The 27,569-nt window shown below is 42.3% G+C and overlaps 1 protein-coding gene across 3 annotated transcripts in view; it reads left to right on the top strand.

Annotated features, from left to right (window-relative positions):
• LOC126998775 (valacyclovir hydrolase-like) overlaps positions 1-27,569 on the top strand; it is a 45,702-nt gene that overhangs the window by 5,803 nt on the left and 12,330 nt on the right. For all 3 annotated transcript variants that reach the window (XM_050860816.1, XM_050860807.1, XM_050860823.1), the window contains exons 3-6: positions 1,612-1,778; positions 5,339-5,492; positions 7,780-8,035; positions 18,652-18,832. In XM_050860816.1, coding sequence (XP_050716773.1) covers positions 1,612-1,778; positions 5,339-5,492; positions 7,780-8,035; positions 18,652-18,745 — 671 coding nt within the window. In that variant the 3' untranslated portion in view covers positions 18,746-18,832. The remainder of the gene's footprint in view (positions 1-1,611; positions 1,779-5,338; positions 5,493-7,779; positions 8,036-18,651; positions 18,833-27,569) is intronic.

The raw sequence follows: 27,569 nt of genomic DNA, 5'->3' as shown, positions 1-27,569 counted from the left end.
TCTATATTTGTCCAGCTGTTTCTTCATTTTATGGACACTGCCCGCTTCTACAATGTCTTTGCTAGGTTCCTTCCATGTATCCACACTCCTGTATGGAAAACTACTACTTTATGTCTTTCAAACAAATCCCCTTCCTCAATTTCTTGCTGTGTCCTCTTAGTTGCCTCCTCCCTTCCATCTCAATCAAATCATTTTTATCCAACACGTCCATTCCACTTGTATTCCTGTGCACTAATCCCTCGCCATATTGCGGTTCACTTATCGCGGTCTCGCTGTATTGCGGATTTTAAAATTGTATCGTATCGCGGATTTTTTGCTATATCGCGTGATTTTGCGGTAAAATAAGCATTTTCTAGCCTAAAAAATGAAAACGATATAAATCAACGTAAGTAGGAACACACCTAAATGAGCACCTACGTCACCCACCTATTTTTTTTTTATTTTTCCGTCGCGGCCTATTGCTCCGTAGTCTTTTCCCTGGTTCACAACTGGTCACAACTAGGTAAATAAAACTAGGTAAATACACACACACACACACACACACACACACACACACACACATGGCCTTTCAGTCTTTTATTCCGTGAGATCTGTGCGTATTGCCGGTGAATCAGTGGTATATTTTCCATGATCTTACTTATGTCTGTGTCCTTCCCTTCCCTCTCCTCCACAAATCTATTTCTTTATCACAACTAATATAAGGAAATACAATTCAGCAGACGCATCATCTACGCTTAACTCAAATTTCTCTGTATATTTATGCATACATCTCAAAATGATCAATTAATTTATGTTTCTTGATGTGCACCATTTAATTTTGCATGTTTCTATATATAATACATGATGGGTCTGTTGAATTTATGGCTGAAAATTTGTTATATTCAGTAGCGACATTTGAAATTTGGCGTGCGCAGCCAGCCTGGATATGGGGCAGGGTGCTGATTTGGCCCGGCCGTAGTGACGGGGTTAATGAGCACATCAGAATCTATCAGAAAAATTATTATGAATCATTGAAGTGTGTTGGGTGTAATTCTGGAGCAGTACCAAAATCAGAGCCCAGTTGATGACCGAGTAACATAAACACTTGTGTGGGCTAAAGTTTACCCTTTTGGGGAAAAAATTCTAATAAAAATATATGGAATCTGAAAATGCATATAAAATACATGACAAATATAACTTCTAAACTTTAATTTCTTTTGCTGTTTTATTGATAATGGCAAAAACTGAATGCTTTAGGGGCAACTCAAAATAATTACAAGAAAACTAACATGTAGTAGTGTATATATGACTTTACTAAAACAATCAAGGAATAGGTATGACTGACACTGAAGAGTTAAGCATTTGCTGTAGGGGTCACCACCATGTTAGCGTCAAGGGCCACGCAGTGATCAGCTGGAAACAAAAGCTTGAGGTTGTTGATATCCCTTGCAAGTCTTTAAGGATGAAAAAATGCTGTGTGTGTGTGGGGAGGGGCAATGTGGGTCCAGCAGCAGCATTAGTGGGTCCAGCTGCTGCTGCTGTTGCTGTTTTTTTTCATTGAATATTTCATAGCCTTTAAGTGATTGACATTCATGTAAACAAAAATCTAAACACATATTTGTGCCTCCCTAGGTACTGCCAAGTCAGACTTTGGACCCCAGCTGAGTTCCTTGGCTGGAGACAAGCTGACTGTCATTAGTTGGGACCCGCCAGGCTATGGAAAAAGTCGTCCTCCGCCTCGTAATTTCTGCAAGGACTTTCTGAGGAAGGATGCCATATTAGCATCTCAGATGATGGAGGTTTGTTTTTTATTTACTCCTATTAAGTTTTACAAAAACCTGCCAATATTTCCGACTACATGAGTACAGGGTAAGAATCCCTTATCCGAAATCCCTGGGACTGAGAGTGTTGCGGATTTTGGATTTTTTCGAATTTTGGAATATTCAGGCCCTTTTAGAATTTAAAACAATCTCCTTACACCTCAGAGAACAAAACACGCAGTAATCACAATGAGTAACGAATTGCTGACAACAAACTACTAACGCATAGCAGCACACCAGAGTCGCCAGGTCGTCGACTGTGTTCCTGCCCAATCCCAACCCAAAAGCCGCCCAAAACCCGCGGTGATGGCGGGCAGATGTTTTTATGCCCAAGGTGTCAACGCAGCAGTAGGTTTACCCGGGTAAACTGCATACCTGGTAACCCTGAGCAGCACACAACACCTGTACGTGGTGGAATCGTTCCATCATTTTGTGGAATTTTCCATTTGTGACACGTCATGTCAGCATTCAAAAGACTTTTGAATTTTGGAATTTCAGATAAAGTATTCTCAACCTGCATTACCTTATGAAAATGATGGGCGAATCATTGTGCAGAACTGAGTGTCGATTCTACCTGTGTATGGACACTCATTGTAACAATTTAATGTTTATTCTTTCCTGAGCTTCTGTCATGTCAATTCAGAATCAGGGTTTGCCTGTGGTTAACATTAGGCTTCATAGAACTAAATTTATTTTAGAAAATTATTTATTAGTTGCCTTTCATCAGTTTTATTCCTCATTCAGTTACTACCATGAAATTTGAAATAGGCCTAGCTTTACAATATCAGCCTTTTGCTTTGCAAAAAAGTGCTGTTATTAAAAAACTGAACTGAAGTGAGACCTATAACATAAGAGTTCTAATAACTTGGCTGACTCTGATGTCGTATGTTGTGCTACTATTAAAACTTGGTTACTGGGGATTTAAGTAAACCAACAAATATGTCTCTGCTGTACTTTGGAAAGATGTGATATCCTGGTGCTGAAATATGGCACTGGTTGTTATCCATTGCTCATGAAGTTATTTTACCATTGCATATCTCTAGTGCAGTACTATGCCGATTTAAAGCTAGAAGTTATTTTTCATGGAGAGTTTAATTATGAATATTTTCATTAACCCATCCGCTGCGATTGGCACAGGTTTAGCTTTCACTGGTAGCCTGGTAACATACACTCCCAGCTCTTTCTCTGCCTCTGTGGTGGACAGTGGAGCATTTCCCATGTGGTATTGGTATGCTGGATTTTCCCTCTCAAGCCGCATGACTTTACATTTTTCTTCATTGAATTGTAGCAGCCACTTTTTTTTTCCATTTCTTTAGCTTGGTGATGTCTTCTTGTAGGAAATCTGCAGTCAAGGGGTTAACCCCTTCACTACGGCCGGGCGAAAACAGCGCCCCACACCGTATCCGAGATCGCCGCACTCGCCAAATTTCAAATGTCGCTATTGAATATAAGAAGCTTTCAGCCATAAACTCAACACAATCATCATGTATTATATATGAAAACATGCAGAATTAAATGGTGCACATAAAGAATCATAAATTAATTGATAATTTTGAGATGTAAACATAAATATAAAGATAAAATAACTCGTATATTGGCTAAAGTGCGCCAGGACGCAGTGTGCGCGTCCTCAGATATGGTACGGGGCACGTAAGGACACAGTATACGCGTCCTCATGTTGAAGGGGTTAATGGAAAGTTCAATTCTGATTACTTCCATTAAGTATTTTCATTTGCATTTGTATCCACGGTTGTATTTCTTTGTACAGGTAACTTGTTTTACTCGTGTTTAGAATATGCATATTTGGTTCACCGCTATGCTAAAGAGCCAGCATATATTTCAAATTGCATGAACTCTTTAGATTAACCCGAGATCCAAATCAACATTCGGTAAAATTAGTTATTTTACGCACCAGTGTCTTGTTTCCTACTTAACCAACAGCTCCTCTGTTGTCATATGTATTCTATTAACCCATTGACTGTGGATTTCCTACAAGAAAACAACTACAGGAATGGAACAAGAAGTGGCTGCTACAATTCAATGAAGAAAAATGTAAAGTCATGCACCTTGGGAGGGGATATCCATCATACCAATACCACATGGGAAACACTCCACTATCCACCACAGAGGCAGAGAAAGACCTGGGAGTAAATGTTACCAGGCTACCAGTGAAAGCCAAATCTGTGCCAATCGCACCGGACGGCTTAACCTTCAAACCTCCTGGAAATCAACAGGAAAGAGTGTAGAGATCAAAACAGCTGCGAAAATAACCAGTGTTCACAGATGGCATCAAACAGTGGCTCACCATCATAGCTCACTCCACCGCCTGTGACAACAACGGTGCAGCCCCTGTCATTTGTATTTATCATTAAAAATAACCTAACCTAACCTGACTCACCTCACACACCTAACCTGGCATACAGTAAATATAGGCTTCACCTCCCATGGCTGTGCAAGTTCCCACACAATTTCATGGCTACTTTCACAGTTGTTTGATCTCTACACTCTTTCCTATTGATTTACAGGAGGTTTGAAAGTTTGCAGAATGCATATATGACAACAGAAGAGCAGTTGATTAAGTAGGAGACGAGATATATCAGCACAATATTAACCCGTCCGCTGCGATTGCCATTGATTTCGCCTTCACTGGTAGCCTAGTTACATATAGTCCCAGGTCTTTCTCTGCCTCTGTGGTGGATAGTGGAGTGTTTCCCATGTGGTATTAGTATATTGGATATCCCCCCCCAAGGTGCATGACTTTATATTTTTCTTCATTGAATTGTAGCAGCCACTTTTTGCTCCGTCCCTGTAGCTTGGTGATGTCTCCTTGTAGGAAATCTGCAGTCAGGGGGTTAAAACGAATGTAGATAATGGTCATTTTCAAGCATTTGTCTGCTGGTGGGTTGGAAATTCACATCTTCCCTCACCTCTTGATGATATGTGAAGCTGCTGTGAATATCCCGTAATGAACACCACTGAGTGCTGGGAATCGAACCTGTACCTTCTGAGTAGAAGTCAGGGCAGCATACCAACTCCACCACCAATTAGCTAAAAGGTCACCACGCCAGCAGCCACTTCTGTGACCTATTTCTGACGCCCCCACCCCGCACTGTGGGCATGAAGGGTGGAGGTGACCCCGCTCACACTCGTGATGGTTGGAAACGCTTTTAATCATCCGTTTTGGCACACAGGGTGTATATATTCATTAGAGAAACTGTAATAACACAGTGAAAAAATCCTGTAATGAGCACCACTGTGTGCTGGGAATTGAACCCGTACCCTCTGAGTAGAAGTCAGGGCAGCATACCGACCTGCCCTGACTTCTACTCAGAAGGTACGGGTTCGATTCCCAGCACACAGTGGTGCTCATTACAGGATTTTTTCACTGTGTTATTACTACTGTGAATACCAAAGTCTGCAATCACACAGCATATCAGCATGGTATGAAAGAAGCAGGAATAAGGTCGATGATAGCCTTAGTAGGCCAACTTTTCTGTGAATATGCTTGCTGTATTTTTTTAACTTTTCCATCCTTTCAGACGTTGGGTCATGGCAAGTATGCACTGCTGGGCTGGAGTGATGGTGGGATTACTGCTCTAATGATGGCTGCAATGTTTCCACACCAAGTGTCGGAGATGGTGGTGTGGGGTGGTAATGCCTTCTTGACTGAGGAGGACATCAACATTTACAAAAGTAAGTAATGAAGTATTTCTTAACCCCATCCGCTGCGGTTGGCATGGATTTCATCTTCACTGGTAGCCTGGTAACATATACTCCCAGGTCTTTCTTTTTGGTGGATAGTGGAGTGTTTCCCATGTGGTAATGGTATGCTGGAGTTCTCCTCCCAAGATGCATGACTATACATTTTTTCATCGTAATATCAGAGCCTCAAGACCTTCACTCTCTGTCTTTGTCTTGCGGATGGCTTTCCTGAGTTGTCCTGTTTTTTCTGTTTTATTCTGCTCAACCTCATTGTTGAGCAGAATAACTAACATAACAGAAAAAACAGGACAACTCAGGAAAGCCATCCGCAAGACGTAAAGACAGAGAGTGAAGGTCTTGAGGTTCTGATATTACGATACAAGAATTCTACTTTTAACCCCTTGGATGTGTATTTCCTACAAGAAGACATCACCAAGCTACAGGAGTGGAGCAATAAGTGGCTGCTACAATTGTTTCAGATGGCAGGTTTAGGTTAATAGGTTTACACTATCATTGTCTCATTTCCTACTCAACCAACTGCTCTTCTGTTGTCATATATGTATTCTATTAACCTTCAAACCTCCTGGAAATCAGTAGGAGTGTAGAGATCAAAACAACTGTAAGTATTTATTTATCTTCGTGGTACCGAGCCAAGTGAGTGTGGTATGCTATTACAGGTAACTCGATTTACGCGAATTTATTTACGCGTTTTTGAAATAACGTGGGGTCCAAAATCCAAATAAATGTATAATTTACACGTTTTTCCACTTATACGCGATATTTTATGGAGTGGCCACCATATGTCTCATGCAACTGGACTACCACGGCGCTGTGGCCACACAGCTGATCTCAGTTCTTCCTGCGTGCCACTTGAACAACAATACAGGTAACTCTCGATTTACGCGAGTTTGTTTTACGCATTCCTCAGGAATGTTTAATTTACACGTTTTTTCCACTTATACGCGATATTTTATGGAGTGGCCACCAGATGTCTCACACAACAGGACTCACACGGCGCTGCGGCCACACAGCTGAGCTCAGTTCTTCCCGCGCGCCACTTGAACAACAATACAGTACCCACGCTGCCACGCTACTCAACGATAGGGGTGGGCAGGTACCGTAACGGTACCAGTACCGGTACTAACGGTACCAGCTATACGGTACGGTACCAGTACCAGACTGCTCGGTACTGGTACCAATACTAGCCAGTCGCTCATGGTATCCCTCATTTCTTTCTCAGACGAGTGAGGCTGAGACTGAGTGCCTGAGTGGACATCTCGGTGATATGGATATTCTCTCTCTCTCTCTCTCTCTCTCTCTCTCTCCACTGAATGAAGTGAATAGTGTTCTCCGGCGTATAACGCGCACCTTTTCACATAAAAAATGCCCGAAAGTTTAGCCCTGCGCGTTATAGGCCGAATGTACAAATTTTTAATGATTTTTTTTCTTCTTTGGAGTGTTTATAAGGGTCTGTTTTTTGTCTTATCCAATAACAACTGCAAACTTACCTTTATTATTGTTAATGATCCTTCATAGTTCATGGCTGTCTTATAATATATTACCATAGAATAAAGGGCGATCAAATAACTACTATACAAAAATTAAATCGGTGGGGGATTGCACATGCCTTGCTGTTATCCCATTTTTCCGTCAGGCGCTAGGGGTGGGCAGGTATCGGTACCAGTACCGGTACTAATGGTACCAGCTAAACGGTACGGTACCGGTACCACATTGCTCGGATTTATTTACTGGATTTATTGATAATTCTTCATGTCCGATTTTTTTTTTTAGGTTGCTAATAAATATTGTTATTGTTATTAGACTATGATCGAGTATTACATCCATAATAACTAGACATGCTATTTTTTTATCGAAAAAATAAATATTCACTTCATTCAGAGAGAGAGAGAGAGAGATCACCACTCAGTGAGTGGATATCTCGGTGATATGGGTATTCGATCATAGTCTAATAACAATAACAATATTTATTAGCAACCTAAAAAAGAAAAAGAATTGGACATCAAGAATTTTCCAGTAACTCCAATAAATAAATCAAATAATAAAATAAAGGAAATGGAAAGCAGGACAAAATGGTGGGAACTTGGGGAGACGGTCAGCGAGGCAGTGACTCAGCGTCTCCACACAGGGCCCATACCGCGTGATACCACATGGAGGCGCTCGCCTAGCGTATATACGTATACATACTAAACTCTTCCCTAAGAGCTACATGTATATCAGTATTAAACATTACAGTCTAATAAATATTCTAATACCCCAGATATCCGAGACATCAACAAGTGGTCTGAGAGGATGAGAGCACCACTGGAAGCAATATATGGCAAGGAGTACTTCAGAGCCACGTGGGAAGGTTGGGTGGATGCCTTTGTCAAGGTTTATGAAGAAGAAGGCGGAGACTTGTGCTTAAGCGACTTGGAGAAGATTTTGTGCCCTACTCTCATTGTTCATGGTAGGAAGGACCCGATGGTGCCTTGTCAGCATGCGGAGCACCTTTCTGAAAATATAAAAACAGCCGAGTAAGTATGCATGTTGTATTTTGTTGTGCTTCTCAATCCATCGTACTGAGATCAGTGTGCCCTAGAATTTAACCCGGTAGCAGCGACGGGCTAAATTTCTGGCTTTACTGTGTAGCAGCGACGGGCTAAATTTCTGGCTTTACTGTGTAGCAGCGACGGGCTAAATTTCTGGCTTTACTGTGTAGCAGCGACGGGCTAAATTTCTGGCTTTACTGTGTAGCAGCGACGGGCTAAATTTCTGGCTTTACTGTGTAGCAGCGACGGGCTAAATTTCTGGCTTTACTGTGTAGCAGCGACGGGCTAAATTTCTGGCTTTACTGTGTAGCAGCGACGGCCAAATTTCTGGCTTTACTGTGTAGCAGCGACGGGCTAAATTTCTGGCTTTACTGTGTAGCAGCGACGGGCTAAATTTCTGGCTTTACTGTGTAGCAGCGACGGGCTAAATTTCTGGCTTTACTGTGTAGCAGCGACGGGCTAAATTTCTGGCTTTACCGTGTAGCAGCGACGGGCCAAATTTGTGCCATGATATAAACCCCCAAAAATAGATGATACATAATCTGATCACAAATGCTTTGATATATATTATGAAATGATTTGTGTGAGGGATGATTTTTTCTCATTTTTCTCGCTTAGAGGGGCCATTAAGAAACATAATCCCCGCTGCTACCGGGTCAAAGGTGGTTTTGTGCAGTGGGTCCAGAGTCAAATAAAGAAAAGACTAGTAAGTAGACCACTATTAAGCTGGATCGATAGAATTTATGCATTTTCTTTCTGGTCAGTTGTCAGTAGAGCATCATATACACAAATTTTAAGCATTTATTTCCTGTGCAGTTTCTCAGTATTGATTGGGCTATAGGGGAATGAGAGGTGTCCTACCCCACCTTAGGATGACTCAAGTTTTTTGAGACCTGTCCATGTGTCTCTGGCTTCATGTAGCAGTGCAGTGAAGCCTGCAGTGGAGGATGCCACAGGGGGGAGTTGATCACATTATCAGGAAGGCTTAGGGCACACAGGCAGTAGCTTTTGGTTTGCGGGGAAGCATTATTTTCACATTGCCACATCTACAGAAGGTGTAATAAAGTATGGAGGTAAAGGAAGAACCAGAAATGCATGGGACAACATCATCAGGTGGGGGCCGAGGTGGCTGCTGCCTGGGGGAGATGTGTGTTACAAGGGTGGAGGGTGTCTGGTGAGTCTCTGTGGTAGGGGAGATGTGTGTTACAAGGGTGGAGGGTGTCGGGTGAGTCTCTATGGTTGGGGAAGAGGTATAATCAGATACTTGCTTCACTGGATGATCACCATGACAGGCCCGAGCCGACCACCAGACCCTAACAAGAAAGCCTACTGGCGCTACAGGTCAGGACTTCAAAAAATGAATAAATAAATAATAAAAATAAGTAAGTCATGAGTACTAGCTTCCAAGATGATTGTTATGACAGCTGGACACCACCGGCCAGGAGGCGTGTCACTTCACTCACCCTCTGACTCCACCCCTGACGGTTCCCCCAAACAAGCCTCCAAACATCCTCCCTTCCCATCCCAAGCCCCTCCATGGATTGATCAGCTTCCCTCAATCATGAGTTAAGTGGGCATCTCCTTGGTCTCTTCCACTTATGGTTGTCTCGTACAGAAACAACTCTATAAGCAGGCTTGACGTCCGGGAAGTGTGTCACATGCCAATACAGCCGGAGTTGGCATTCACCAACTAAGCTTGTAGCAGGCCTTGATTCAGTTTAATGAAGTAGTCGCTGGTTCAGCACAAAGTCATTCCAATGATATTCCGTGATCCTGCGAAAGCACTTGGTTTCAGAGGCATCAACATGCCACTCCACGCCACTATTTAGTGTTCATGTCTCATAGTCATACAGTTAGACAGGGAGCTCAAGTGATGAATCTTTTTCCATCTACATAGATCTTGACAGTGCCATATAGTCATGTTGAGTGAGTCGATAACACTGTGGGTCAGGCCAACCCATTGACTGACTTCCTGGCAAGACGGACCATTTTTATGTACTATGCTAAAATGTATGTGAAACTTTTGGTGACAGTACCCTCACCACATGCATGAACAGACTGAACTTTGTCATTTAGCAAGCCTCCAAACGACTGGACCTTGGTTTTGGCCCAGGAGACCTTCAGTCCCAGAGCCTTTGCCTCCTCATGCAGAAATTCGAGAGCGATCACAAAGATCTCTAGCAATTCGAGGAGTTCTGGCCCTCGAAAAAAAAAAGCCAGATTATCTGGAAAGTATAATTTGGTACAGAAAAGTGGGTCTATTATAAAAAAAATGTTTTGCATATCCCAGTGTAATTCAAAACGAAGTTATGAATATTAAGAACATTTTTCTTCAATAGTCTTTGACTCACTAGCGGTATTATGGTAAATGAAATTATGAATCTTCGGTTGCACCGCTGTAGAATTTAAGACCTGTTGTTCGTTGTTTTATGGTCTACAAAAAACTTATTTACTATCAGTTTTAGGCACTTGATACACTAAAGCAATTAATAAATCATGAACACAGGCTTCACTTGTTCATTATGTATTTATGCCTTGGAGGAAGATTTATACGACTTGGCATTCCAAACCAAAACAAACCTTCTTCTACAGTACCCTCTCGAGTTTCGCGCTTGCTTCGTTCCGAAGGTATGGCGCTAAACTTGAGGATCGCGAAACTCGAGGTATTGAAATCCATGTAAAAGCGCTTATTGGTTCCGACCCGTTGAAAATAATGGCTTTTTCCGACTCTACTCCCTTAATTGTTATCACAATTTTTTCGACTTTACTCCCTTGTTCTCTCAAAATATGTACCTTGTTAATAGGCAGAAAATGGGAAGTAAGAACAGTTCGTTTTTAAGCCGCAGTTGAAGGCAGCTGCCTTACAATTGGCTGGCAGTTCTGAATACACGCCTGTGATCCACGTGGTGTTGTCTGCTAAAGTAAGGGCGGTCGCTCACGGTCACCCGTGGGCAGGGTTACCAAATTATCGTACTCATCGCATTTCATTTTCGTAGTTGCTGACTGATAACTATAACAACAAAGAACGAAAAACATCAATATTCAACAGTTTTAGCACTAACTTTGATTTTCTCACGTTATTGTGTAGGTACGAGAGTTTGAGGCATAAAAATGATGGATACGATATGTGGTTAATACGATAATTTGGCAACGTAGCCCGTGGGACAGTTGGACAAACCTATATTTTTCTGGTAGTTTTCTGTGTGTTATGAAATAATCTGCTAACTCTTTCTGTTAAAAGTCATGAAATCACTAATATCATGATTGACTTTTCAAAGCCTATTGAACATAAACCGCCGCTGCAAAATAGGTCGCAGAGAGGTTCAACTTGCTTACTGTTTTCATATTTCCCTCACCACTCACAAAGATCACAAGCGGACAGACTAGAACAAAGCCAGGCAAATTAACACTTTTAATGCTGTGTATTCCCACAGCGCGCATGTGTGGTGGACAGCAGAATTACTAATTTCATCGGGGAGATATTTCTCGCAACACCGGCCAGTGTAGTGGACCTTCTTCTTTTGACCTGTAACGCCTTGTATCGCTTCTTAGGTCCTCCTCCTCCACACTTTTATACTTCACAACATGCACTTAGGGCCACTTTCACAGTCATTTTGTTTCTTTTGATCGTTACCAATGGCGGGGATCGCCGCTATAGTATTTCCACGTGAAACTGGCCGATCAGGTAGTGGCGGCTGCGGGGTTAGCCTAGCCCTGCACCTACCACACACTCTCAACATCTCTCACCTCATCTGCAGTCGCCACTACCCCATCGGCCAGTTTCACGTGAAATACTAAGCGTCGATCGCCACCATTGGTAACGATCAAAACAAACAAAGTGACTGTGAAAGCGGCCCTTAGCTACTTAACAGTGCTCACTTATACACTTCACCCTGAACTTAGGTGTTTTTCTGTCCTTTTCTTTCCCTGATTTTGCTTTCTATGCCCTTTTGCAATTTTTTACTATTACTTTTCACCGTTGCTGCCATGCATTACAGGTCAAAAGAAGAAGAAGAAGAAAAGGAAAACAACACTGGGAGATCTACAATTTGCATAGACTTGATAAAAAGATTTTTGGACTGTGGTTCCCCAGCACGGGGTGTTCTCTTATCTTGTTAATCAAGTAGTAAGCAAAGCAGCTCTGCCAGTCCATTTTATGAATCTCTTGGTGGGCCATCTTCCACTGCTCCTCACTCCTCAGCCACTGCCGTCATCTGTTTGTTTACATGCAGCCGTTCAGTACCCACGTACCCACACTCGCACTCACAACCGTTTTCCATTCATAATGACAACCAATAATATATGGGCAGCCGCGGTTGCCCATAGCCCCAAAGGTTGGACACCACCTTTTAACCCCTTCGCGCCGGATGTTCAAAAAGCCCGCCTGGCTGATATACGGCGTGCTCGGCCGCGCGCGGGAAACCTGAGCCGGCATGTATCTGCTTGTCGCCTCCGTATATTATGCTGCTGAAAGCCCTCATTACATGTATCCCGTATTTGCAAAGCAGTATACACGACGAGTCAACATATACCTGCTATGCATAATATAAATTGCGTCAACGCGAAATAAAAAAAAAAAAAACGAAATAAAGAAAGGGGAGAAAGGGACAAGGGGGAAAGAAATAGAGAAAGCAGATGATTGTGTAGAGGAGGAAGAATGTCGAGAAATTATCAGCAAATACAACTCTGTTATCATCAGTCAGAGAGCTGCCAGATACTCCTTTGTCATCACAGACAATGTATGTGTGTACGTGTGTGTGTGTGTGTGTGTGAGAGAGAGAGAGAGAGAGAGAGAGAGAGAGAGAGGCAAGGAGTGGTGGTGTTGGCACCTTGGTGTCTGAGAGAGAGAGAGAGAGAGAGAGAGAGAGAGAGAGAGAGAGAGAGAGAGAGAGGTGGGCGAGACGTGATGGTGTCGGCGCCTCGGTGTCTGAGAGAGAGAGAGAGAGAGAGAGAGAGCCAATGAGACTTCCTAATTTTAGACACAAGGCGGGAAGAAGGCGGTGCATACTGTAGCTCATTTTTTGTGATTGGTGGGAACAAGGATGGTGGGAGGAGCAATAGGATTTCAAGGACAGCATACGGCGTCTTTACTTAGTAACCAACACAAAGTACGGGACAACTCAATACAAGAAGAAACAAAAGAAATATGACGCCTATGTAGGCGTCACTGTATATGCTACTGGGGCTTCGTGACGCCTACGTAGGCATCATCGTATTGAAAGGGTTAAGGCAGCACGCATGATGCCGACGTTAGGTAGATGTGACCCGTACATGTCAAAGCAGCGCAAAACTCGTGGCGGTAATGCGCTAAAGTCGTGATGGTAAGAATTTAGGACTAAGCGCTAAACTCGAGGATCGCGAAACTCGGATAGCGCGAAACTCGAGAGGGTACTCTACTTCTTTTGACCTTATCTCTTTTCATTGGCTCATCACCACCACTTCTTCTGGTACTAACTCCCCTCTCTGCCTCTCGTAGTTGCTACATTCTACAATTAGGTGTTCCACTGTTTTTTTCTCCCCAGTGTCCTAGACAGCTTCAGCCCTTTGTTTTGGTAAGTCTTGGTGAGAGTGAGTTCGGCCCCTCAGCGACTCCTTTCGGTACTGTGCGGGTTTCAGCCTTTTAAATATCTCTTTACCACGAGTTCTACTGGCTAGATTCTGTTCGGTACTTTCCAGATTAAACATTAGTCTTCGTGGAATCTATTAGAAAAATGGTTCAAGCTATATATGTGGCAGGAGATTAGAAAAAAAATACAAGAATGGTGTAAGCTTAGGTGCGAGTATTTAGCTTGTAATAACTGAATGGTAGACTGTTTCTCACCATTTCACCTGAAAAATGTTAGCATAAACACTTGGGATCAATGTCTTGTAGAGATTTTAAAGTGTGCGAGACCTCATCCCTTCAACAGGAGTTGACTCAGTTTTAGTTAAAATAGGTAGCGATCACTGGCAATTTTTGGGGGTGGCAATTTTGGGGGGCCAGAACGTAGCATTCCCATGTGATTAGTTCCCTCAGTAGCTCGGCAAAAGTTACCGCCTGAACACTGCGCAGTGAGTGAATCTACCAACCTACTCTTTGTAATTCTTCAACCAACAGTGGAACACTTTGAACACAGAGAAGGATACAAAGCAACCTAAAAAATCATAGTCATAATCATTGTAAGTAAGGTGGCCAAATGTAATACTACATACACATTACGTAGGAAGACACCTACCGAAATGGGTGCAAGCCACTCCTGGTGAGGTATATATGGGAAGTGAGGAGGGTGCTGAAGCCCTCCAAAGACCCTTCCCATGTCCTCACTATCCATTTCCCTATTGTCTCATCAACACCAGAGAGTAGTTCAGCATGCTCTCTAAAGACAGATCCTCTCTTTATCCATACCACACTACATTCACAAAACATACACACCTTTTCCCAAAATTCAAAGTTCAAAATGGTGTACAACATAAATACCTCGGAGTCTCCACCTGGGGGGTGACCACAAATTCCCCCAGGGAGGACTCCCCTTCCGGCTGCCGACCTGAGAGGTGTCTTGATAACTCCTCGAACCTCTTTCTTATCAATTTCTGCAACATTCGCGGTCTTCGTTCTAATTTTCATTCTGTGGAACACCATCTCTCCTCCTCTAAACCTCACCTTCTCTTCCTCACTGAAACACAGGTTTCTGAGACTACTGACAGCAATCTCTACTCTGTTCCCTCCTACTATCTCTATCCTAAATTTCAATCCAAAGCTGGATGTTGCGCCTACGTGCGCAACGACATCACTTGCTCTCGTGCCCACGACCTTGACTCTTCAGAATTTTCCACCATCTGGCTAAGACTTCATTGTCATTCTATTACTAAATACATCTGTGCTGTTTATCTCTCACCTAACTCTACTAACTATGTAAAACTCTTCGACTACTTTAACTCTAAAGTGGAGCACATCTTGACCCACTCTCCCTTTGCTGAAATCTTCATCTTGGGAGATTTCAATGTTCACCACCAGCTTTGTCTTTCATCCTCTTTCACTGACCATCCTGGTGAACAAGCCTACAACTTTGCTCTCCTCAACGACCTAGAGCAGTTGGTTCAGCACCCTGCACATATTCCCAACCGTCTTGGAGACAGGCCCAACATACTAGACCTTTTCGTTACCTCTAACCCTTCTGGTTACTCTGTTAAACTGTTCTCTCTGTTGGGCTCCTCCGATCACAACCTTATTTCTGTATCCTGTCTTATCACTCCTGTACATCCTCTGGACCCACCGAAGAGGCGATGCTTTTGGCATTTTGCTTCAGCTCGGTGGGATGACCTGAGGATGTACTTTTCCGATTTCCCGTGGAATAATTACTGCTTCCAGGATAGAGACCCCTCTGTGTGTGCCCAGCGCATCACTCTCTCTCTGGAATGGAAGCATACATTCCACGTACTTTCTCTATTCCTCATGCTAAAAAGCCTTGGTTTAATCATGCTTTTTTTCGTGCTATTAATCCTGCTAATCATGATCTTTATATTTTTCCCAGAATCGTGCTAAATCTATTCTTCGACTTTCCAAAAGCTCTTTCATAAATAGAAAATGTCAAAACATTGCTTTTTCTAATTCTTCCCGTGACTTCTGGCACTTAGCCAAAAATATCTCCTCCAATTTCACTTCATCATTCCCTCCTCTCCTTAACCCTGACGGCAGCACCGCCTTCTCATCTATCTCTAAGGCTGAACTCTTCTCTCAAAATTTTCTGTAACAACTCCACTCTGGACAATTCTGGGCATATTCCTCCTACTCATCCCCCCTCTGACTTCTTTATGCCTGTTATTAAGATTCTTTGGAATGATTTTTCTATGCCCTCTCTGGCCTCAACTCTCAGAAGGCTTATGGACCTGATGGAGTGCCTCCTGTTGTCCTTAAAAACTGTGCCTCCGTGCTGACACCCTGCCTGGTCAAACTCTTTCGCCTCTGCCTGTCAACATTTACCTTTCCTTCTTGCTGGAAGTATGCCTTTGTACAGCCTGTGCCTAAGAAGGGTAACCACTCCAATCCTTCAAACTACTGCCCTATAGCTTTACTTTCCTGTCTATCTAAAGCTTTTGAATCAATCCTTAACCGGAAGATTCAAAAGCACCTTTCCACTTTTGACTTTCTATGATCGCCAGTATGGGTTCCGCAAGGGGCGTTCTACTGGCGATCTTCTTACTTTCTTAACTGACTCTTGGTCATCCTCTCTTAGCCATTTTGGTGAAACTTTCGCAGCTATGCTAGACATATCGAAAGCATTTGGTAAAGTCTGGCACAAGTCTTTGCTGTCTAAACTGCCCTCTTACGGTTTCTATCCCTCTCTCTGTTCCTTTATCTCCAGTTTCCTTTCCAGCCGTTCTATATCCGTGGTGGTAGATGGTCACTGTTCTTCCCCTAAACCTATCAACAGTGGTGTTCCACAGGGCTCTGTCCTATCACCCACTCTCTTCCTGTTATTCATCAATGATCTTCTTTCCATTCCTGTCCATTCATACACTGATGACTCCACTCTGCATTATTCAACTTCTTTCAATAGAAGACCCTCTCAACAGGAATTACATGACTCAAGACGTTTAACCTCAGACCTTGCTATTATTTCCGATTGGGGTAAAAGAAACCTTGTGTCCTTCAATGCCTCAAAAACTCAATTTCTCCACCTATCAACTCGACACAATCTTCCAAACACCTATCCCCTATTCTTTGACAACACTCAGCTGTCACCGTCTTCAACACTAAATATCCTCGATCTATCCATAACTCAAAATCTCAACTGGAAACTTCATATCTCCTCTCTCGCTAAACCAGCTTCCTCGAGGTTGGGCATTCTGTATCGTCTCCGCCAGTTCTTCTCCCCTGCACAGTTGCTATCCATATACAGGGGCATTGTCCGCCCTCGTATTGAGTATGCATGTCACGTGTGGGGGGGCTCCACTCACACAGCTCTTCTGGACAGAGTGGAGTCTAAGGCTCTTTGTCTCATCAGCTCTCCTCTTACTGATAGTCTTCTACCTCTTAAATTCCACCGCCATGTTGCCTCTCTATCTTTTATTGATATTTTCATGGTGACTGCTCTTCTGAACTTGCTAACTGCATGCCTCCTCCCCTCCCGTGGCCCCGCTGCACACGACTTTCTACTCTTGCTCATCCCTATACTATCCAAACCCCTTATGCAAGAGTTAACCAGCATCTTCACTCCTTCATCCCTTACACTGATAAACTCTGGAACAATCTTCCTTCGTCTGTATTTCCTCCTGCCTATGACTTGTCCTCTTTCAAGAAAAGTGTATCAAGACACCTTTCCTCCTGAAATTGACCTCTCTTTTGGCCACTCTACTCTTTTCTGTTGTTGGGAGCGGCAAGTAGTGGTTTTTTTTCTATATACACTCTTTTTGTTGCCTTCGAGCCGGCTCTATTTTTAAAAATAAGTTCAGGGAAAATGTGGAATTTTTAATATTTTTTCTAATTATATCTTGCCCAATTATAGGTGCTTCTAATACGCCGGTGCGTCTTATATGGCGGGAAATACGGTAATATCCACAATGAGAAAAAACTTGAATCACATTTTCCTCAGAACTGGGTGTTAAGATACATATAGATGAATATCAAGTCCTTCAAGTTGAGCATGGTTGCAATAAAAAAACTAGACGCATAGCACTCAGAGAGTGCACACCTCCGCCAAAGATCGTCCTGAAAATTGGTATGGGCATCAACTGTGATCCTATGCATCATAGGGAAGCATTTGTTTCAAAATTTGATGAAATTCTTTTTTTTCTTTTGGAAACTTAGACCTTGGGCAAACTTTTTGAGGTCAAGGTCAGAGGTCAAGGTCAAGGCCATGCAAGGTGCATCATATGGAAGCATTTGTTTCAAAACTTTTTTTTTTGGAACCTTTGACCTTGGGCGAACTTTTCGAGGTCAACGGTCAAGGTCAAGGCCATGCAAGGTGCGTCTTTACATGAGCTAAAATATAAACCAAGTCTGAAGTCTCTACGATGACGAGAACCGAAGTTATGGCCAATCTGACATTTTGTGCGATTTTGACCTTGACCTTTGACAAAAAATTTAATGGGTTCTATTCTGGATGGACACGAAGCTTTCCTGAAAATTGGTTGAGATATCTGCAAAATTGGGCACAGGAGACTGCTCACGAATGAACGAACAATTAAATAAATAAACATACTGACTGGACCGAAAATATAACCTCCTCCCAACTTCGTTGGTGCAGGTAATTTGTGGTTAAATTTTGATTAATCATGGAATAAAACTGCTAAAGCATATTTATCATTAATTGTTTTTTTCTTGTTTAGAAAAAAAAAAGTGCACGATTCACTTGAAACCCAGGGATGATAATAAAGGCATGTGGGTAGTCTTAGGCCACTCGGCGGTGACTGAAAAATCCCAGGTGGTAGCGTGGGGATTCAAACCGACGTTGTTCATGGCGTGGTGAATGTGAGCCCAGCACACTAACCACTCAGCCACCATATATATAAAGCAGTGTGGTATAAATGCATCTGCCTTCTTTTCAATCTTCCAAGAAAACCTCTTTTTTTCAATTTGTGACTACAGCGTGCACTATTTCAGTTTTTACTCTTCCTTTCAGGTTAGTGTATATGGACGATGGGAAACACAACATTCATCTTCGCTATCCTGAGGAGTTCAACAAACTTGTCATGGAATTTCTTCATAGGAAATAAACATGGATCTTTTGTGATGGATGTGCAGAGTAATGTGCTCCAGTGCTCATCAGATTGAAGGTGCTATTTTGATAACTACTGCTTAAGGTGAGCGTCTCATGGCATTATTTTTTGAGATAATCATTTTTCATGTTTTTCGCAATTGATCAAGTTAAAGGTCTAAAAAAAAGCTATCCTGCTCATGAAAAGTTCTTTATAATCCACTTTTAAAGCCCCAGCCGCACGTGGCTAAACCTTTAAATTTGACGCTAAGAGCAAGAGATTGAAATATCATGGGTATTTGTTGATTTTTCATCCGTCTGTTCGATTTCTTTTAGTTTGATTTAGTCCACCTTTTCATGAGAACATGCTCTGTCAAGCTGGGGATGAGAAAACATAGAGTTTCACCCTCAGACTCCCTTAGACTCTCCTCTGCACTTAGCTGTTTTCCGGGTAGTTTACAATCGGTTGTTCTCAAGGTCACTCTCCATGGAGTGGGTGTAATGTGTTTCCTGCAACTGTCTAGTGCAGTGGCAGATCCAGCTCCAGGTGAAGGGGGGGCTGATATACAAGATGGGTGCCATACCATACCATATTATATATATATATATATATATATATATATATATATATATATATATATATATATATATATATATATATATATATATATATATATATATATCAGAGCTGGGCACTCTCGATCATCAGTCTGATCGTCCGATCTTCCGATCTGATCGGAACAGCAATTGGCGATCGGAATGCAAAGATTGGATCATCTTTGTAAAAGGTAATCGGACTGTGGAGATCGGAACTTCACAAACTAACTTCCGATCACCGATCACAGAAAGGAAAGTTGTCAACGTTGTCATGGCAACAAGTGACTGCGGACTTCTTACAGTTATCGTTATACACGTTGCTAAATAGTTACTTCAATAAGCGTCTTTTTTTATAAAATTAAGCGATAATTATTGATCGTTAATTTATCTAATCCTAGTAAGGTATCGTGAATGAGACGCGCAGGCGCAAAGTCGCTTCATTTGCTTGGCGGGACTTGTTACACGACACCATGACAGTGTGGTGTGGGCTGCAGTAGTGGGCTTCTGCTCACTCCAGTAACCGAGTGGCCTGCCCCAGTTGTCAGTTATGCATTTTTTGTTGCAGTGTTACCACCCTCTAATGGCAGCAGCGGCAGTTCATTTTTGGGAAACCAACAAGACCTAAGTTAAAAGGGGGGGCTTCGCCCCGCCTCGACCTCACCACCTTCTTAACTGGGGAGAGGGCTTTGCTTTCCCTCGATCCCCCCCCCACCCACCCGTCGGGCTCCCCCCGCAACAAGAGGAGGAGGAGGAAGGAGGTCTCGCGAGACAGCGCAACATGCTGCCCAGACCACGGCACCAAACTAACGCCCCAAAACCCCTCCCATCCAAGAACTTATCTAACCTCTTCTTGAATGTATCCATCGTGTTGACGCTCACCACATGACCTCTACATCTGTTCCACTCATCCACCACTCTGTTGGTAAACCAATTCTTGCCTATGTCTTTGTTGAACCTGAACTTATCCAACTTAAACCCATTGCTATGTGTCCTACCCGGTGTGGTGTCATCTGCCATCCACGTATCCTAAGACATTCCATCCAATCTGCGCATGCGCGGGATTTGTTTACAAACAAAGAGTGGATGAATTGTGTCACGGTACCGTGTCTTTGTCGACTGCCTATCGCGATATGTCCCACCTGAGTTTTTTTTTTATCTTTTTAAAAGTAAACATTGACGTATGTTTTGAAATTGAAAATTCCTTGAAATATGAAAGTTTCTTCCTGCACCCTTCGTATGTCAGTAAATGAGGTATGTCAGTAAATGTGATAAATGAGATAACCTGCTCCCCTTAAATGTCGGTAAATGTGATAAATGAGATAACCTGCTCCCCTTCTACGTCGGTATATGTGATAAATGAGATAACCTACACCCCTTGTATGTCGGTAAATGTGATAAATGAGATAACCTGCTCCCCTTAAATGTCGGTAAATGTGATAAATGAGATAACCTGCTCCCCTTCTACGTCGGTATATGTGATAAATGAGATAACCTACACCCCTTGTATGTCGGTAAATGTGATAAATGAGATAACCTGCACCCCTTCTATGTCGGTCTATGTGATAAATGAGATAACCTGCACCCCTTCTATGTCGGTATATGTGATAAATGAGATAACCTACACCCCTTGTATGTCGGTATATGTGATAAATGAGATAACCTACACCCCTTGTATGTCGGTAAATGTGGAAATGAGATAACCTACACCCCTTGTATGTCGGTAAATGTGGAAATGAGATAACCTACACCCCTTGTATGTCGGTAAATGTGATAAATGAGATAACCTACACCCCTTGTATGTCGGTAAATGTGATAAATGAGATAACCTACACCCCTTGTATGTCAGTATATTTGATAAATGAGATAACCTACACTCTCTTCTGATTGATGGTCATGTTTCTCGGATTCTCTCCATTTAATGGTAGGTTATCTGAATTATGGGGTCCATGTCATTCTTGAAATTGGCCATTTTCCCATAAAAGCTGCCATGTTGTCTTGCTGCCATCTTGCCTGGACAAGCTACGATATCAACACTGTGTTTGTAAACATCGGGTTCCGCGCATGCGCAGATCAGGATGGGATGTCTTAGGATACGTGGATGGCAGATGACACAACACCGGCTCACTTAAAATCAAAACCTTATTGCTTATGTTCTTCTTGTAACTAATTTATTTACAGACCAATATCTTTTATTCAGAAAGCTATTTAATCAGGAAAGATAGGAGATTAATGATCACTATCACTCGGTTTATTTATTGAATAGTAAAAAATATTTCCTAGATATCGATGATAAAATATTAAACAGTTGAAAAATGTTTGTCAAAAACCTAAATCAACTTCAAACAAAAGTTGAAATAGCGAACATAATTCCTTTTTCATACTTTCATAAAATGAATAAAAAGAGTAGACTTAAATAAATGCCTAAAATAAGAAGTTAAGATAACATGCTTTCTGTACCATGTCCTATATACCAAAAGAAAGAGGAAAAATAAAGATATTTATTAGCAAATATTAAGTTATTACTTATTTGAAATTATTACTTAAAGAACGCCTAAAATAGGTGTTTCTTGTAATTATTATTTTAAAAAAATAGTATTTTTAATAAGTTTTAATGATCGGATGATCGGAATGGTGATCGGAACAGCAGTACTTAAAAAATGATCGGATGATCGGAATGGTGATCGGAACAGCAGTACTTAAAAAATGATCGGATGATCGGAATCGGATCAGTTGCCCAAACTGATCGGATGATCGGGGATCGGAACAGAAAAAAAGTGATCGGTGCCCACCACTGATATATATATATATATATATATATATATATATATATATATATATATATATATATATATATATATATATATATATATATATATATATATATATACACACACAGTTGAGTCGCGTATGGCGCGGTTAATTGGTTCTGAGCAACAGCCACGCCATAGGAAATCGCATCATAGGAATAACTAAACCTTCGGAGAAAATTCAATTTGGTTCTGACCTTTGCCGTTTTGCCCAACCCACACCTCTGTTTTTTTTTTTTTTTTTGTTTTTTTCCCCGTTCATTCTAGCCCGTGCACCAGTAAGCATTATCTACCTCTTGATGTTGTTCAATCCGACGCCACGCTCACCACCTTATCCACTCGGCCACTACCAACACCCACTTTTTCACTCAGTACATATGGGGAAAATACAATTTGGTACTGGCTAGCCGCCATTTTATCCCACCTGCGCTCACATACGTGGGTGAATCTTGCCCCTGGGTTTCCCAGTGGCTTGCTGGGACCGCCCAGGGTGCTCTCAAACGCGTGATGCCGCAGCACGAGTTGCCAACTCGGAGTGCCCGCTCCAGCCCAGTTTGGAGAGGTGGAGCGCCTCCGTGCTGTGATGACGTCATCAGCAAATATGGCGGCCCAAGCAAACACATTTAAGTGCTTCCATTGCATTTCACCTCTCTGTGCCACCATAACCACTTCAGCTTCCTTTTCATCCTCTGTTGCAAGGAGCTCGTCAGCCAGAACAGCTAGTGATCCATGTTTAATTCCTAAAAAAAAAAAAAAATCAAAATTAAAAATTCATTATTGCGAATAAACAAAAACTACCTCGGAGTCCCCGTCTGAGGGTGGACCACAAATGACCCCAGATCTCTCATGTAACTACCAACTAGATATTTTTTTTTTACTTTATATTCCGAAGTGGAGCACATCTTGACTGATTCTCCCTTCACTGAAATTCCATTATAGATTTCAATGTTTACCATGAACTTTAGCATTCATATTATTTCACTGACCAGCCTGGTGAACAAGCCTATAACTTTGCTCTCCCTAATGATCTAGAGCAGTTGGTTCAGCACCCTACATGTATTCCCGACCTGTTTTTGAGACACGCCCAACATACAAGACTTTTTCCTAAACCCTAACCCTTTGATGATATGGGAGGGAAAGGCAAGAGTGAGATGAAGAGATTTTGGGGGATTTAGGACAGTGTCTAAACAACTTTGGAAGTGAAAGAAGAATTCCTGTTTTAGGGGACATAAATGCAAAAGTTGGAAACGGGGAGATTATGGGTGTGGTTGGAATGTGGGTGTGGATGGAGTGAACGAAAATGGACAATTCCTTGTGGATGTGTGTGCTTAGAGATGTTTGTCATTGGCAAACACCTTCTTTAAGCACAAACTTATTCATAAGTATACATGGACAAGGAGAGACATGAGGAGTGTAATAGATTGTATAGCTGAGACAGATGTAGTAGATGCAAAAGTTATAAGAAATGTACAATGGATCTGATCACTTCACAGTAGTAGCCAAAATTAGGATGAAAGAGAAATGGGAATTCAGAAGGAATGAGAAGAGGGAAAAAGGTAGGAAGGAACTAGCAAGTGAGAAATTGCATGACTGGCAACAGGGAGACGTATAGGAGGAAAGTGGAGGAAATACTTGGCCGAGCAAGAGTAGGGATAGAACACAGTGCAGGAGTGAATGATCGAGGCGTTTAATTAAGAGTTCGGTGGTCAGGGCAGCTGAGGAATATAGTCAGGTATAGGTTGTGCGGAAAAGGAAAGAAAGGATCGAAGTGCGTGGTGAACGGATGGGATAAAAGAGGCAATTGAGAAAAGAAGGAACTACAAGAAAATGATAGAGAAATGTGATGGAAAGAGGATGAAAGCCAAAGCTGGCGGTGAACATTGAAATTTCCTAAGATGGAGATTTCAGCGAAGGGAGAGTCAGTCAAGATGTGCTCCACTTCAAATAGTTCAAATAGTAAAAATAATTACATAGTTGGTAGAGTTAGATGAGAGAGAAACCGCACAGACGTACTTAGTAATAGTGATGATGAATTTTCAGCCAGATGGTGGAGAATTCTGAAACATCAAGGTCGTGGGCACGAGAGCAAGTGATGTCGTAACGTATAGTCTGGAGGCTGAAATCTGTAGCTTGAAAAAAAAAAAAAAAAAAGCAATCGTTCTGGTTGCATGTTAGAATTGTCCAACTATTTTTTCAAGTGTCTAGGCATAGAGAAGTGTTGTTCAACTTGCTGGACATTCTGAATCTGGATGGTATGGCCGCCATGACAGTTTCCAAAATGGCCGCCATCGAAATTTGTTTTAAACTTGTTGTAGATGTTTGTGTCAATTACAGCATATTCCAACACGGGGAACACATTTATTTGCTTTATTTTTGTACTGGATCACAAAGATTTATGTTATTCCTGATTTAGGAGAAAAAATGAACACATTAAGGGGCAAAACTGGAGACAGCAATACTGTGCAGAACCATTCTTGTTTTGGTTAACCTTAAAGCTGAACACCAAAACCTGTGTTGTAAAGGAACTTAAATAATGTGTGATATTTGTACTTATCCTGATAAACAATCATACTCTTCTTTAGCACACGAATTAGTAAATGTCAACGCCTTGAGCAAACTTGACAGAACCAACACATTTCTATGTTTTACACCAGTGTTACCATCATTACTTGTGATGCTGAGGGATTCAGTCTCATTGCCATGAAACTGTTCAGAATGGCGAAGGATTCATTAGTGTCAGTCAGTGAGGCGCCGTACTGTTCTCCCGGGTATTAAGGTGGTTCAAACTCCCAGACTGAATGAATTCAACTTTAATCAGTATGTCTTCACATCAGTCTTGGTGTAATCGTTTCTGCAAATTCACAATAAATCTTAGACGTACGAAACTTAAATCTATTAGACCATGAATTCCTGCGTATTTACTCTTCAATACAAACAGTTCTATAATATCTTGGTCTGTGTTACAAAGATAACAAGAAGCCGTACGTTAACTCCGTTAGCCTTAACAATATATACATAGCATTCCTGAGTAATCACTTTTCATTACAAAACACACACACACGATATATAGATTATCTCATCACATGAAAAAACAGATAATACAACTAACATACCTAAATGTGTCCTTCTCCAGAACTCAACGGCAGTAGGCTCCTTCCACAGTTGGCTCGTCGCTGTCTAGCACACGGGTTCGATCCCCTTGGCTCTCATGACTCATCTTGCTTCTTGTATCTCTAGGAGATGAGTACATGTCTCGTCTCTGTCAGGGCTGGGTCTGTTCTGCCCTCCTAATGCTTTTCCTGCTCATTCCTGGCCTAGTGGCGGCGTGGGTATTGTAACGAATCCCACATGTTTGTTCGTAACTCTGAGGGTGAGGTCACAGTGCCACCTGACATGCGGTCAAGATACCTCACATATGATAAACATTATCACTAACATCTGTTATTGCAACACATCACAGACAAAGCCAGCATACAACACATACCTACCATGATACATACTAGAGTTTAACGGCGATTGGAATTCAGAAGATACGAGAAACGTGCGGTCATCTTATTATCAAGGTTGAGGTGGCATTTGCTGACTCAGGCCTATGGTCCCAGGAAGGATTGGCTATGTACTTTCCACTACCATCATCAGTGTTCTCTCTGTTCCTCTCCGCAATCATACAGTCAAGCTGACTCCACTTTCAGTCAGTATGTTATTATCAGATTCCTTCTGCCTTGCAGAAACCATGAAAGATTGCGCAAATACGTTTCATTATGGCTTACTGAACTGGAACAGTAAATGGATTTCTATAAAGTTCTTTGCATCTACATGCTTGAGTGCAGCCCAGTTCGTGATGTGCACATTTGCAACGTCGAGTTGCACAGGATGCACAATTGTATGGTGTGAGCTCTGAACAGATTGCAGTGAGTGGCTTGCCAATCATCAGCCAGGGCTGAAGCACCTCACTGCCTTCTTTTGCCACCAGTTCCCACCCACTATCTTCAGCTTTGAAGGTTCTTCTCCACACTAAGGTCTGATAATGTGCCCACCTAATGTGGAGAGTCAGAGCATTGCGTGTTGGAGGCAGATTCTCAACTGCTTTGATCAAGCCAAGGAATAAATCACACCTGACTTGCTGAATAGAGTTGTTTTTACTACTGGGACCATACAGCTTACAGACAAGTGACTGCATCAGGTAGCACATTCTCATCTGGAAAGTCTTCCCTGCCAAGATTCTGCTGAAGTTGAGAGTTGTTTAGGAAGATAGCCCATGTGGAGGGCTTCCCAGTGCCAGCAAACTGGCATGTACTGTCTGAGCCAGGTACAGCATGAAGTGCCAGAAGCGATGTCCTCTGCAAATCTGTGATGGTGATGGAATGAACAGGAACAAAGTGTTGCTTCTTATGTGTTCCCGCATTCATCCACAGAAAGAGGCTGAGGTGTGGCTGATGGGCGAGAAGGAGAACAAGGACATCAGTGTCTCGGCTCACCACAATCATTTGAGGGTATCCCTGCTCACTTGCTTCTTTTGCATGGAGAAGAATTATCGTGTCAGCCTCTTCATGCTCAGCAGATGACAACTTTGAAACATCTCTCCCTGATGAGGTCCACACCAGCTCTTGTCCTTCTTCATTCTGGAACTTTTTTGCTTATTCTGTACGCAGAAAGTTTGCCAAGCTAGTTTTGTTTTCATTGAAGGAGATGAATCCATCCCACTGCCCAGTGGACTGACTTCTTGCCAGCACGTCTCGTCTGATTGCTTTCTTGCCCCGTGCACTCAGACATTGAGCTGTTGATTCGATTGATTTCTTCCTGTACTGATCGAAGACATGGTCAACGACGGTACATTTGTTTGAAAACACGTGATTGACATGGTCAGCAATTAACAGCATCAGCCCATTCACCGAGAGTTTTAGCGTTCATCCTATTCCCTAGTGTTTGGATCATGGCCATTCCGTCAGTGATATAGTGCATGCTGGGTATGATCCAGGCGCAACATTCTGTGGCAAGCCTTGCCGGAGAACCTTGCCGAGATCAACTTTGTTTTGAGGTAGGCGCAGTCTGCCATCAGGCATTGCCAGAGAAAGTGGCACAGCGCAAATCTCCTGCTCCAACATTTTAGTCATGTCAACATCTCTGTCTGCTTGCATTGCTGTTACCACATGCCTCAGAAAGTTTGTCTGCCTTTAGTGCAACAGTTTTTTTCTTTCCGACTTTGACTTGAACAGTGTAGCCTACATGCTCTGAAAAGTTTGTAGATTCTTTAACTTGATTCCATCATGAAAACCTGCTGTCTTCTTGATGACCCTGTTCTCAACAGACTCTGACATAACCTGCTTCCCAGTGATTTGCGCACTCAAGATGTCATTTGTAACAGCTTCACTTGCAACGTCCCCTGTGGTGAGTGAGACTAGTTCTGGTGAAGTGCGACCAAATGGGTTGTAAGTCTTG

This window comes from Eriocheir sinensis, chromosome 2 (genome assembly GCF_024679095.1).
Source record: "Eriocheir sinensis breed Jianghai 21 chromosome 2, ASM2467909v1, whole genome shotgun sequence".
NCBI lineage: Eukaryota > Metazoa > Arthropoda > Malacostraca > Decapoda > Varunidae > Eriocheir > Eriocheir sinensis.
Note: the sequence above shows the minus strand (reverse complement) of the source record. Positions and strands in the feature narration are given on the sequence as shown.